At 47.1% G+C, this 14,751-nt stretch overlaps 2 protein-coding genes across 2 annotated transcripts in view; one reads left to right on the top strand and one right to left on the bottom strand.

Annotated features, from left to right (window-relative positions):
• Tmtc1 (transmembrane O-mannosyltransferase targeting cadherins 1) overlaps positions 1-14,751 on the bottom strand; it is a 217,226-nt gene that overhangs the window by 117,066 nt on the left and 85,409 nt on the right. Inside the window, exons 6-7 of the mRNA XM_075982230.1 lie at positions 701-782; positions 120-223 (exon numbers count right to left, since the gene is read on the bottom strand). Coding sequence (XP_075838345.1) covers positions 120-223; positions 701-782 — 186 coding nt within the window. The remainder of the gene's footprint in view (positions 1-119; positions 224-700; positions 783-14,751) is intronic.
• Positions 13,329-14,297, top strand: LOC142855405 (small ribosomal subunit protein eS4, X isoform-like). Its single transcript, XM_075981901.1, has one exon. The coding sequence runs from the start codon at positions 13,415-13,417 to the stop codon at positions 14,201-14,203; it is 789 nt and encodes a 262-aa protein (XP_075838016.1). The 5' UTR covers positions 13,329-13,414; the 3' UTR covers positions 14,204-14,297.

The raw sequence follows: 14,751 nt of genomic DNA, 5'->3' as shown, positions 1-14,751 counted from the left end.
ATATGTATGAACTCATTGCAGTGAGACCAGTTATTTTGTACAAATGATTTAGGGCAGTAAAAATGTCCAACCAAACTGCTAAGTACCAAATAAAGTGTCCGTAAGCGATAGCCACTGACCTTGTAAGGAGGTGAGGTGAAAACGAAGCGGGGTTGTCCTGCTCCGAGAAGAGGGGCATAGTTCCTCCCATTATCCACAGGCGGAAATACAAAATGACTGTCACCTTGGAGGAAGGAGAAGACCAGATGAAATATCCACCCACATCTCTTCCATCTTTGTACAAGCGTTCTGATCCTCTATGGAGAAGTGAAGTCAGCTGTTCCCTCCTCTTACAGCTGTTAGGTAAGCTTGCCTGGGTAACCCTGGCCCCAAATCACGGCACGGGAACCATTCAACTGGGCCTGGACAAGCATCAGGGAGCTGTATCTATGTCTCTGGATACTGTGTCCAGCAGTAGACAACAGATACATTCAGGCCACTTTGAAAACACTTTGAAAGGAACTAAAGTTCCTGTGCTGTTCATGCTATGCCATCAGGTTCCCGTGTATGCTTCCACACACACCTTTGCTCGAAAATAACTACAAACCTTCCTTGAGAGACGTGTTGATAGTGAGTTTATTAAGCAATCTGGAGCCTCTGAGTTGGGACTAAGTGAAAACACTCTTACTAGCTATATTCCAAGTATACATTATATACTTACATAACTGATGACCAAAACGGCCCGCTTTAAAAATGGTCTCAGCGTAAGCAGGAAATTCCCGTTGCTGCTTCCTGTCAGACACCTGAAACAGGAAAGGAGAGGTGAACGTCTAAGAGCAACCGTCTACAGCCCAGTGTTCCTCTCTGTGAAGACACCAAGAGCCTGGTTTTGGAGCCAGGGCATGTGGGTTTCAACACCCCATTCTGGCACCCGCAGCTTCGGAAGTGGAAACAGCTTCCTTTATTCCTCTGCACATCTATTTTGCTCATTTAAAGGGGAATAATATCTACTTTGTGGGAACAGTGAAGGGAGTAAGTGAGATAATAAACAGAACAGGGCCTAGCATTGTTAGCTGTAAACGTTTCCATTTGTCCCGATTAACCTACACACTGTGATAACGTGAGTTCACATTTACCTGCTTTATATAATCTGAGGGGCACAATGAGCCCACAAACTATCTCACAGTTGCCTTGTCCCTGAAGAACAAGGATGCCTCTAGGGTGGATCAAAGATCTCTCATACACACCGAAGAATTTGCTCACATGCTCACTGTCCTCTGTCCCAGGAAACAAATTAGAGTGCAGGAATGCCGGCTCCAGGGGGGCCAGAGATTAAGGGGGACCCTGACTCTGCCATGCCCTCCCCCCCACGCGGGTTCAAAGCAGGAGCTTCGGCTTTGTGGACAGGGCTGGCTGGAGCTAAGGTTAACAAGCCCCCTGTGAGAACACAAAGGGTCCACATTATCCTCCATGCAGACTTGCACGCTTTAGTCAAAACTGAGAAAAGACGTTGAACTAAACCACATAATCCCTCTGGCATCTCCCTCCTCCTTATTTTCCCTAGCCCCTTTCATGTAGTTTTCACTCCCTTTAATCTGTTTCTTCCCTCAAAGGATTTCTCTCTTAAAATTTGCATTTGAATGAGGGCTCTTCACTGGGGAGAACCTTTGGTCCAGCCAGGGCCTCTTCAGTAAAACCCAGAGGGCTAGTATCCTGCAGAGACTGGTCCACCCGGAGTCTGCTGGCTGAAGATGTGTGGCCCCTGTGTCTGTACCAAGTGTTTCTGAGCTGCAGGGAAGTGACAGCTTTACTCAAAAGCAGGTTTCTTCCTCGTACTCCCTTTCTCCTCTTCCTGGCTCATAAGAATCTCTGGAAGTGATCCCTGCTCAGAACTGGCTATCCAAGAGCTTGTTGGTTAGAGAAAATGAGCTCAGAATTGGCTATTCAAGCCCTCGATAGAGAAAACGAGCAGGGTAAAGCCACCAAAGAAAGTTTACTGCTAACAAGTTCCCGATAGGTCCATCTTCTAGAGCTGAGACCACAGCAGAGGTTAGCAATGAAGCCAGGCCAGGGACAGCCTGGAGAGTCTGGAACGGTACAGTGTGTGTGTGTGTGTGTGTGCGCGCGCGCGTGTGTGTGTGTGTGTGTGTGTGTGGTGTGTGTGTGTGTGTGTGTGTGTGTGTGTGTGTGTGTGTGTGTGTACGCCTGTGTTTGTATCTGGACGTTTTACTGAGGCAGTCCTTAGCTTTTGTGTTTGGGCATCTGGGCCTATGATTCTCACAGCAGTTGTACAAACACACACATCCTCTCTAGGCGCAGCCTCCTGTGGTTGTCATTTTTAGGTAAATTAAGCCAAGACCAGCGTTTGGCACTTCTGTTTCTCCAAGGATGCAGGATCTCTCTCAGCAGCCAGCGAGGTAAAGGAAGCAGACAGGGGCCAGGAAAGGGTGCTGAGCGGGGTAAGGGCAGGAATGTGTCTGAACTTTCCAGGTAGCTGCTCTTGGAGACTTCATTTCTCAAGCTCCTCTCTGAGGCTTGCTTAGCACTGGAAAAATTACAATTGCCTTTCCTCTCTACAGAACAAGCCACACAGTTTGGGGTTTTTCTTGAGGTTACACTTAGACGGAGCTGTCATGTATCATTTCTGACGGTTTGCTAGGATGGCTATTTCAGTAACTGTGTTTATAACGAGTCTTCTAGATTCTTGGTGAGATTCTATTTTTCCACAAGAAGTTGGGCAAAGAGTACCAGATAATTTACTCTCAAAATGTAACATCCTAAGGTCATACAAGCCTGAATTGGTACAGTGATTCTTGGTGGGGAAAAAAAAAAGTTGTCAAGATTTCTATTTTAGGCTGTGGGTCCACAGGAAACGACCAAGTGAGACACACAGTACGGAGCCATGTCGGGGACGCTCTAGATAGGTGGGGAGTGTGCCCTGGCTCTGCTCCCGCCATCTCCTCCTCCACCCACTCCAGAGCTGGAGAGTGGGATTTTCCTCCTCGATTCATTTCTTACAGCCAATGGAACAGACCTGAACAATGACCAAGAATAATAGCATTTGTAAAAATAACAACTAACAATACATGTCAGACACACATTTTGACTTAAATATGGCAGCTTATCTACCATTTAGAATTCCACAAGACCAAAACATTGGAGGTGCTGATTTTTAAATCTGATTTCTCAGCTATTAATTTCTTTTTCTTTTTCTCTCTCTCTTGGAGTTTTATTGTTTTTCAATCCAGTTACAGTCAAATCGCGTCTGCTCAGGAACTTCCCTATCTTTAAGGCAATTTTTCTGTCTGCGTTCAGCCATTATTCACTGCCGCAGGGGTTCACTAATACACAGGTGGCTCATTTCACAGGTTAACAAATTCTTAGAATTTTGTTTTTTAAGACAGGGTTTCGATATGTTCAGCTATTAATTTCAATCATAAGAAAAACATGCTACTAGCAATACTTTATTTATATTTACTTTTTTGTGTTTTTTTTATTTTTGAGACAGGGTGTCACTAAATTGTCTGTTGTGCTTGTACTCAGTAGGAAGCCCAGGTTGACCTCAAACCCATGGCATTTTTACCCCAGACTCCATTACCCTAAGTGTATAGATGTGGGCCACCAAGCCTGGCTATGGACACTAAAATTTAACAAGTTCTCCATGGAATTTGCACATTCCTTACAAAGCTCCAGAAAGTTCCAACGACAACAAATCCCAAGCGCCTGTGAAGGCGCTAGAATAAGATCCACGGATTGAAGCTTCTGTCCTTTTCTGTTCGTGACTTACATCAAGACCACAGGCTCCTCAGTGCCAACCCTGTTCTTGGCCACCGATCTCTCCTCACAGCGAGAATCAGGGTTAGACCCCCACTCTCTTTCTTACTACAGAATACCTTCACGGTAGTCCTGAAACACCAACAGGCCTGCTCCCCCCTGAAGGCAGTCTTCTTTCCCAGGCTTCTCAAGTGCTATCTGAATAGATTTTCTTTTATACACATCAAAAGGATCAATACAGCCCAGCCATCTAAGCAGAATTCCAAGGGTCCTTCCTCCTCCACCTCTCCACCTCTTCTCTTGTGCTTCTCTAATTCTCCGGCAGCAGACTGGCACATACAATGTGTGATTGGGGGGTGGGCAGCAGGGGGGGGGGAACGGCACCGCCTGGATAGCATTGTCTCCTTTTCCACAGATCCTGACGGCTGCGATGGACATTAGACTGGACTGTCCGGCTCTTCTAGGGATCTGTACCCCACATAATTCCTGCCTAAGTGTTGGCTACTGACGGCGAAACCAGCCGCGAACTGTCACTGTTTGACAGCACACCAACCACACACAGCCACCAAAAACCCCTCTAGGACACCAACCACACCAACTTAATTTCCTTTTTTGCATTCAAAATAATAAAGGATATTGGTAATCATATGCTCTGAGGGGAGAAAGAAGTTAAATTCAGATCTTTTGGAGTAAAAATCCCAAAATACTTCTCTTTGAAAGACATGAAAATGTTCTTACTTTGCTAAAATATAGCAAAGACACAGCTCACAGTAGAAATGGTTATAAGCTAACTGCATACCAAAGGAAGTTAGGTCCTTCCTTAGTGCCCCGCCTTGGACCCCAGAAGTTCCTCCTTTATGCTACACAAAGGCTCTCCACAGAGTGTCAGGTTTGGGTGCTGCCTTTGCCAGTCCCACGATTCTGACGGGAGATGGAGCTGTTCTGAGAATCCGGGGGCGCGTTTCTCAGTTCTGCCCCTTCAGAAACCAAAACCCACCTTCCACACCCAACTCTGCAGCTCTGGTGAATGCTTCTTCCAGGAACCTCAAACCCTACAATTTCCTAAGGGAACCTTTGATTCTCACACAGAATGGTGGAAATGAGCCTGCAGACCCCAGGGGAGCACGGCTTTCTGTGCTCTTAACCGTTCTGAATAAGAAGCCTGGAACTAGAAGGGAACAGAACACTTGGGTAGTTGTATAGTTTTATAGGGCTCAGGCTGTACAAATATGAAGACCCGAACTCAATTTCTAGCAATGTAATCAACAGCTGTGCTTGCATGTAATCCCAGCGCTGGGGTGTCAGAGACGGAAGGTTCTGGGGCTCGTTAGCCAGGGATTCTATCCAAACAGACTCCAGGTTCAGTGAGAGACCCTGCCTCAAACAGTAACGTAGAGGACAGCTGCAGAAGACACAGTATATCTACATCTGTCCACACACACGCACTCACACACATGTGCACACACACATATGCACACACACACATGCACACACACGCACACATGCACACACACCCACACACACGTATGTGCCAAGAAATGTGAACTGATTTGCAGAAAGTCATGCTCCTTCATGTCAAAGGTCAATGAAATTGGACTCCCTTAATTTAATCAGAGGATCCATTTTATACTCCCTCCATGATTAATTTCGGCAGCATGCCTGGTTTTTAATTCTTTCTCCAAGGAGTGGTAAAATTCTGTTTTGGTGCCGACAGTCTTGTCTTTCAGCCACAATCCCACAAGTGCACTTGACAGGTGTCAGTCATGGTGCTGACAGTTCCCATCTCCTCCCCATATTAGCCCTGCTGTGACAGATACAAGGGCTGCTCTTGCTAGGAAAGCGTGGGCCTTTCACTTGGGCCTGCAGACACCCAATGCACAGCTTAAACAGGTCAAAGTCTGACTTCTCTGCCCTCTTCCCAATCTGTAACTGTGCTTCCTTAAGTGTTAGGAATTCAGCCCTGAACATAGACACAATAATCCCGTAAGGAGCGTCTGTTATAGACACAAAACTACAGTGCTCACCTCAAAGTGAATAAGAGACAGTTTATTCGGAAAGACAACTAACTATGAGTGGCCTTGGTCAGGAAATACATTTATTTACTCCAAAAACTGTGTTCCAACATGGTAACAGTTTAATGAAGGTGTTGTCATTGTCATTTGGTTTTTCGAGATTAGGTTTCTCTGTGTAGCTTTGAAGCCTGTCCTGGAACTAGCTCTGTAGACCAGGCTGGCCTCGAACTCACAGAGATCCACCTGCCTCTGCTCCTGAGTACTGGGATTAAAGGTGTGTGCCACCACCACCTGGCTCTAATGGATTTTTTTATAATAACAAAGCAAAACAAAAAAAAATACCAGACAATCAGTGATTTATTAAACTAACACGAGTGACCAATCTCTTTACAGCATTCAAGATTATCCCACAGAATCTCCCTTTTTGTCTAACTAAAAGGGAGGTTTTAATTTTAAAATAGTAAGATTATATACAACAAACAGTTATCAAGCAAGCATTACAGTTACAATTTCTGGTCTATTTGTATTTGGCAAAATTAGAGAAAATATTGTCTATCTTATCTTTGCGAATCCAAAGTTTTATGCCTAATTTATCTTTTATCAAAACTAAAGAAAACGTTAACTATCTAGTCTTCAACTCCATCAAAGACGCCGGAAGGGTAAAATGTTACCTAATGACAAGGACCTCAGGCTGCCTGGACAGTAACCCAGAGTTCCTCTGCAAGGTTGGGGCATCCTGCTCTGGCCTACAGGCCTACCATGTCTGACAGACTTTCCTACGAAACAGGGAATTTTGAATGACTGTCCTACAGACAGACAGACAGATACAGATACACACACATAGAATCAATATTGAAAATGAAGCATCTTTGGAGAAAAGGCCTGTGATGTATGTGTATTTGTCGAGGAGCACTTCTGTGTCAAGGAGCTTGTTGATGCCCATCCTAGTTGGCCCCTGAGAGATGCTTGAGGTACCCAGAACAGAGGCCACCACTCAGATGATGGACACAAACCACACGAACGGTCTCGGACCAGAGGAGTGCTATGGTAGACAGTCCGATGCCTCTCACTGGCACCACACTTCTCTTCTCTGACCATGCACTGTCCTCTCTCGCCTTGAACTCTGTTCCCCTCGTTTCCACCCGACAACTCTTGTGCACACCAGCTGTGTTAAGGGGTCTGTGCAATGAGATCACAGAAACTTGCGAATGTGTACTACCTTGCGAATAAACCTTAGCACCAAGGAAAACACGCAAAGATATCCAACAATGCTCTAATATTTTCTGAATCTTACTAGGAAACTTGGACTGGATACGATTAAGCAAGTGAGAAGGGGTGTACAATAGTAGCACTGTCTGGGAAAAAGAGCAAAATACACTTTAGGTTACCATTTAGTGACTGCCTACTGTACTGGTATTTCATGTGTAGTTTAATAAATAAAGCTTGCCTGAAGATCAGAGAGTAAAAGAGCCACTCTGGTAGCCTTCCAGACCAGGCAGTGGGGACACACACCTTCAATCCCAGCAGCCACACGAGTTTGTCATAGAAACCAGGTGGTAGTGGTGCACACCTTTAAACCCAGTACGAGAGAGGAATATAAAACGGGAGGAGACAGCTCTCCGGCACGGCACAGTCTCATTCTGAGGATTCCTGGAGGCAGGATCGCCATTTTCAGACTGAGGTAGAGGTAAGAGCCAGTGTCTGGCTATTTTACTTTTCTGGTCCTCAGGTTGAACCATAATGTCTCCCTCTGGGTTTTTATTAATCAAGTTATAGCCTACGGTGTATCCTAAGCTAATATATGTGACCCTGATCATGTCCCTACAAGATGGACACTGTTAATATTTTGCTTTTGCACGAGGGAAAATTGTGGCATTAATGGCCCGGTCTTTTGCCCTAAGGTGTGAGAGGAAGAAGGAGATGGGAGGCAGAACACAAATCCAGCTGTGCCTTTGGGCACACATTCTGCTCCCTTCCCAGTCACTGTCAGCAGAACCCTCTCCATCGTCTGTGATGCCTGGAGTCGGGATACATTCCTCTCGATTACAAATGTATCAGGTACACACGCTGAGACAAATTCGCGCTCAGAGTACCAAGACACGCCTGATCAATTCAGGAAGTGAAGGGAACACTGAATACAACTTCATCGCTAAGAAAAATGACAAGTTATTCACATAACGATATTCAGTTTGACAGGAAAAGCTCCAGGAACAGAGCCAGGCCCTACAAGTATGACATGAGAGGAATAAATGCATAATCTAGCATTTAAATATCAGCTAATGTTTGCTGAGCACACAGCAGGATTGGAAACTGCTCCAGACATGATAACTCTTTATCCTCATTCATGCAATTAGGAATCAAGTGGCACTAGGGAAACTGAGGCACTAAAAAGTGAGCCAGTCACCAACAGAACCAGGATGTGGATCTGTGTATCGGCTCCTAGCCACCCCAGCTCACTCTCCTGAAGGGCCGCACTGTGCTCTCTGCCCTGCCCCAGGAAGGCAGCATAAGACGAAGAGCTACAGATCAGAGAGGGAGTTGACATGATCTGGGGAAGGGAAAGAAGTTACAGTTGAGAGGTGATGCTTTGGCTGAGGATGGAGAGATACTGAAGATATGAGTATAGACGGTGAGGGGCCAAGAGAAGTCCCTGGGTCACAGTTCAGGACTGAGGATTGTTGTGTGATACTTTCTGTGGTCTGACAAAGTTTGTCTGGAGATCAGAGGGTGGAGCTAGCCCCTAGTTAACCATGGAAACTAGGCAGTGGTGGCTCACACCTTTAATCCCAGCACTTGGCAAGCAGAGACAGGAAGTGATCAGGTGGGGTGCAGACAGGACCTCAGCCATTTTGGATGGAAGGAGGAGACAGGGAGGAAGCACCTGGAGGCTGCTCCTGGTTCTCTGATCTTCCAGGTTTCCCCCAATATTTGACTCCTGATTTTTTTACTGTTAAGACTAATTAGGATCACGCTTCAGAGGATGAGCAACAGCAAGCTCTCCACTAGCTGAAAAGGCAACAGCCCTCAGTACAGTCCTGAAGGGGTCTCAAAGCTGAGCCTAAAATCACCGTAAAGGCATGCCAGGATGGAGCTCCAAGTCCTGAAAGACATGATGGGTGTCGATTCTGCCTCCATTCCGCCCAGCTTCTTTAGAGGCAAGGTGAATTTGTCTGAAGTTCTTTGCCTCCGAGGCCTGTCTAGTCCTTGACTGTTTCACCTGAGCATGGTGCCACTCAGAACCTGCGGCAGGTTAGAGAATTAGCTCATCCTCTGCTTCCCATGTACCTGATGCCTATGGCTTACCAGGAGTTTACACAATCAGCACACTGGACGCTGCCTAACCACACCGCAGGTTGACGAGGTCACTGTTCCCATCAGGGCCTGTGATGTCTTGTTCATTTGTGGTGTCTGTATAGAGGAAGGTCAGACTGTCTTTGTCTTTCTCTAGCCCAGTCTGTTTACATTTAAGGCAGGGGAAGGAGAAAGTCTCAACTGACCATTACCAAGCCATGTTTTACAGGTGAGCTTTTGGTTAGAGCCCCTCTGAGCCCTCCTCAGAATAACCGACACACTGGGCAGCAAACTCAAAGCTTCTCGCATGCCCTGGCTTCATGTGTTGAGTTCACCAGCAGGCCAAGCAGGATATTTGGCAGCCTGGGCTTCCCCGAGGAATATGTACTCTCGCTACATGTGATCTACATGTTCTATAGCAACACAGATGTCTTGAGAAGCCCACACTACTTACAGAAGGCATCAGTGTGGAATTAGCCAGCTTAATCCCACCCCAGCCCCAATTTAAGGGGCAAATACAGAAAGGATTTGTTATCTGTTGAGGTCTGTCATTTGCAGCCTTCATAGAAGGAGAGAGAAACATAATAAAGTGTTTTCCTAAAAGCTAAAGATTTGATTCACTTTCACGGTGTTCTGTGAATTCTTTGTGAACATAAAGGACATGCATTGAACAGACTACACATGCAAGGATGCTGGCTGAGGAGGGGCGACTGAGGTGGTCCAAGCTTGTTCATCAGTTTGTACTCAGATGCCCGTCGACCTTTGTTAAGGAAGGGGAACCTTTTCCTAATGTACTCAAAAAAGCAAAAGGGGCCGTGGACCTAAACACCATCTTGCCCCCACACCTCATGCCTGCAGCTTGTTCCTTGAAGAAGGAATTCATACGTACAGCAGTAGCCCCGATCTCTTACTGGTTAATACACCCTGCTGTGGTAATGACTTTTGCAGAGACTTGTTTAGTCTAACGCTTCTGTATCATTGGTCACAGCTTTCATCTGCTCACTGGCCTAGTCCCACGTGTCACTGGGCCATGGGTAAAGTTACCCAGCAACAAATAGCCTGTTTTCTTCTTCCATCAGAGGTGTTTCCCGGACAAATTCAGCTCAATGTTTTCTTTTTTCTTTACCTTTGCTTTTGTTTTTTTGGGACAGGATCTCTCTTTAAATAGGTCTGGCTGTCAGGAAGTTCACTGTGTAGAGCAGACTGACCTTGAAGTCATAGAGATCCACTTGCTTCTGCCTTCTGGGTACTGAGATTAGAGGCACTATCCACCATACCCAGCCAGATCAGGGCTTCACGTGGTGATGTTTACTATATCACGCTGAAGTTTTAAATCCCTAATCATTTAAGTTGCTACGCTGCCTCGATAAACACCACTGATTGCAAGGTCTGACTTTAACAAAATGTATTCTCCCGATCCTAAATTTCATTCAGCTAAATGTCTCCTGAACGTTATCTACTGCGATGTTTCCGTACACAAGAGGCTGGTCTGCCTCAAGGACGGCAACCAGTCCATCTGCCTAGCACTTGGCTTCCAGTGCTAGGCTGGAAAGTCCCGGGAGACTTGGAGGGAAAGCTATCCCTGGTGACATCATACACAGTGAGGTAAAGTGCTAAGGAGCTACCCAAATCCTAATTTAAAAAACTCAAACAAGAAATTAGTTTGGTTTAGTTCAGGACTATCTCTGATATTCATAGTAGTTGCTTTTCTTTCTCTTCTTTTTTGTTTTTTAAAAATTCACTTTACTTATTGATGTGAAGGTGTCAGGTCCCCTACAACTGGAATTATAGACAGTTGTCAGCTGCCATGTGGGTACTAGGAATTGAACCTGGGTCCTCTGGAAGAGCAGCCAGTGCTCTTAACCACTGAGCCATCTCTCCAGCTTCACTCCTTTTTCTCTTCCTTCCCCCCCTTGTCTGTCCCTCCTTCTCTTCCCCTACTCTTCTTATTCCCCATAAGTATTTAATTTAATAAAACAACAACAAGTGCTTCTCTGGTGGGAGTCACCGACTAATCGGTTCAACTCATTAATTCTAGATCTTATCCGTGCTTTTCAGCTGCCTGACAGATCTCTGCGCTTAATGCAATGAGCTAATCTAAAGTATTCTTTATAGCCATCACTTTTATTTATGTAGCAAAAAGAAAAGGAGGGAAGAGAGGGACAAGGGTTTAGCAAACACTGGGGAGGTACAGATTCCCCTCTATACTAGATCTACAGTGATCTAGCACACTACAAAGCCAAATGGTCGATACTTCAAAACCCAAGTTTGAATCAGTTTACAAGTAATACAAGGAGTCTGATGTCGAGATTTTAAAACCCGCCACTTGTATAACGATAAACATAATGGTTCCTAAATTTTCAGTCTTAACTACAGACAACCAAAACCAAACATTATCAGCACGAATATCCCCAGACCTGGATCTCTGACACAGTTACCTGTGTGTGTCAGTGAACGCAGGAGTCAGATTCTGAAATACTGGTAACATTTCAAGTTCATGGACGCTTTTCCGTTAGCTACTGCTGGGAGCAGAGGGCCACATGGGCCAGTTTATGTTTAGACAGCACAGCGCTATTACGGGTATCTAGCAAAAGTCAGTTAAGACATGGCTGACATCCAGGGGAGCTATGAGTAAACACCATGGCTGACACTGGATGTCCAGGGAACCCCACGCAAACAGTTTGGTAATCTATATATTTTATGTGATTCTAACGTAGCCTTGAGGTCAGAGGTCCAAGCCTTTGTGGGTCAGCCTCTGGCATGGATGTTCATCTGTAGGTCTATGTGCCTAGCGTAGAGCAACCTGTGCGCCTGTGCCCTTCACCTGTGCTGGCTTGTGCTGGGTTTTTGCCCAAGCCTGCCTAGCAGACTGTGTACTGGTAAACAAAACATGTGTTATCTGCCCATGATTCCCCCCAGTCTCCTGTGACCTTCCCTCTTCTTTCCTGGCTTTCGGCAATGGACGGCACAGACACTCTCTCTTGTCATGTTTCCCATGCATCCAAACTTTAATTCCTTCAGAGTTACCTAAGATCATTCATCTTACACATTACGGCTTCAATGTCACTAGGACACTTACCCTGCCTCTCACACGGCAGCCACGCTGACAGTACAGAGAATACTGCAGACTGACAGACATCAAAAATGTCCATCATAATAAAAATGATCATGAATTTGAAGATAGCCTGTGCTACATGAGGAAGCCCTGTCTTAAAGAAAACAGAAAAATTAAGAAGGCGGGTAGCAGGAAGGAGATATTGAACCCTCACCGTAGTTTGGAGTGGCTATAGCCTTGAAGTTTGGGATAAGCAAGGGTCACCTTCATCTGTGCTCAGGGAAACCATGAGCAACAGAGAGCTTGGCTCCCTCCAGGCAGGAAATAGGGGATCAATGGCAGCTTTCGGGTGGGAATATAGAACACCCGTATCTCCATTGCTGGGCAGCCCGATGACACTCTGTGGCAGGTGTCATGGCATCACGCAGGAAGACATGGGCAAGGTGCCAATATCTGCGCCAAGACCTTACGACCTCTGCCATCACAATAGCCCATGCCCTCGACCGTCGGCACAGAAGATGAGAAAAAGGTTTGCTGGACCTTCCCATCACTTAGTAGGAGGCTGGCTGGCTGGCTGTAGGGTGTCTGAAAGATGACCCAGACAAAACACGTTTAAGAAACTGTAAAATCTGGTGAGATGGCTTATAATGGTACAGACATTTTGTCTCTAAACTTGGGGACCTGAGTGTGTGCAAATGTCGGGCCTCACATGGTAGAAGCAAAGAACAGACTCCCAGGAGCGTCCTGGGATTTCCATACTAACAGACTGAAAAAGTAAATGCAACAAAAATAGTAGTATAAAATATGTATTTAAGGCCCGGCGGTGGTGGCGCACACCTTTAATCCCAGCCCTTGGGAGGCAGAGGCGGGTGGATCCCTGTGAGTTTCAGGCCAGCCTGGTCTACAGAGTGCGTTACAGAGAAACCCTGTGTCAGGCGAAAAAAGTATTCAGGCGAGTTTGGTTTACCTGAGACCGGCTGCACTCTCCCTGAAGGCAGACAGCTTATCGCCTTCATCTTGGTTTTTACCGCCCAGCAAACACACACAGCTCAGCACAGCACAGGAGGGAAAGGTTACCTCAGCTCAGCAGCTTCTCCAGCCTCCGGCCGGCAGGTGGCGCCAAGCAGTCCCGCCCCCTGGAAGAGACCCGGATAAGCGGGCAGGGGGAGGGGCTTCCCGCCTGCTGCGCGCGCAGCCCCTCATTCCGCTTGCGCTCGGGGAAGGAGAAGGCCGCCTCTCTTGTACTCTGCTCGTGCTCAGGGAAGGAGAAGCCGCCTCCCGTGCTGCTCCGTGCTGTTCCGCCATGGCTCGCGGTCCGAAGAAGCACCTGAAGCGTGTGGCCGCCCCACGCCACTGGATGCTGGACAAACTGACGGGCGTGTTCGCGCCCCGCCCGTCGTCCGGGCCGCACCGCCTGCGGGAGTGCCTGCCGCTCGCCATCTTCCTCCGCAACCGCCTCAAGTACGCACTGACGGGCGACGAGGTGAAGAAGATCTGCATGCAGCGCCTCATCAAGGTGGACGGCAAGGTGCGGACCGACGTGGCCTACCCGGCGGGCTTCATGGATGTCATCAGCATCGATAAGAGCGGCGAGCACTTCCGCCTGGTGTACGACACCAAGGGCCGGTTCGCGGTGCACCGCATCACCCCCGAGGAGGCCAAGTACAAGCTGTGCAAGGTCAGGAAGGTCTTCGTGGGCACCAAGGGCATCCCGCACCTCGTGACGCACGATGCGCGCACCATCCGCTACCCAGACCCGCTCATCAAGGTCAACGACACCGTGCAGATCTCGCTGGACTCCGGCAAGATCACCGACGCCATCAAGTTCGACACGGGCAACCTGTGCATGGTGACCGGGGGCGCCAACCTGGGCCGCATCGGCGTCATCACCAACCGCGAGCGCCACCCGGGCTCTTTCGACGTGGTCCACGTGAAGGACGCCAACGGCAACGGCTTCGCCACCCGCCTCTCCAACATCTTCGTGATTGGCAAGGGCAACAAGCCCTGGATTTCCCTCCCACGCGGAAAGGGAATCCGCCTCACCATCGCCGAAGAGAGAGACAAGAGGCTGGCGGCCAAGCAGAGCGGGTGAAGCGGACTCTGAGGGACTCGAGGGGGGGCGTTTATACTGGTTTATGCTTCGAGTTTTAAGCAGCATGTTGAATTAAAAAGAGAAGCAAACTTCATTCTGGTTGCCTGCGTTTCCCTTTGCCACGACATGGGGGATGGGGCAACCACCCGGATGTGAGGTTGCCGCATTTTGAAAAAGGGGTTGGTTACCGTTGCTGATAACTGAACTAATGTTATTTAATTTTTCTTTTAATATTCCAGGATTGGGATTGAATGCCTAGAGGCCGATAAAATCTGTAGAAACTCAAGGCTTTTAGAGGTCAGCCTCTTCCCCCAAAGCAACTGGAAACAGAGAACCCCTAAAGTTAGGAGGTATAAAAATGGGATTGTTCAGCCAGGACTACAGAGAAACCCACAAAGTGTAGCTATAATTTTCTCTTTTTAGAAAACCCCAAGTTTACAGAAGCAGCAAATCCAGAACGAAAAATAACACTAAAGCAAGACTTGTAAAGAAATGAATAAAAGTTCAACTGTCTTTATAATAGCAGCTTACAGGTAAAATTATTTCTT

The sequence above is a fragment of the Microtus pennsylvanicus genome, chromosome 8, assembly GCF_037038515.1.
Source record: "Microtus pennsylvanicus isolate mMicPen1 chromosome 8, mMicPen1.hap1, whole genome shotgun sequence".
NCBI classification, from domain to species: Eukaryota; Metazoa; Chordata; class Mammalia; order Rodentia; family Cricetidae; genus Microtus; species Microtus pennsylvanicus.
This window is presented reverse-complemented; position numbering and strand designations above follow the sequence as displayed.

Bases quoted from the DNA above. Each gene is read 5' to 3' on its own strand.
- LOC142855405 (XM_075981901.1), top strand. From the start codon at position 13,415: ATGGCTCGCGGTCCGAAGAAGCACCTGAAGCGTGTGGCCGCCCCACGC.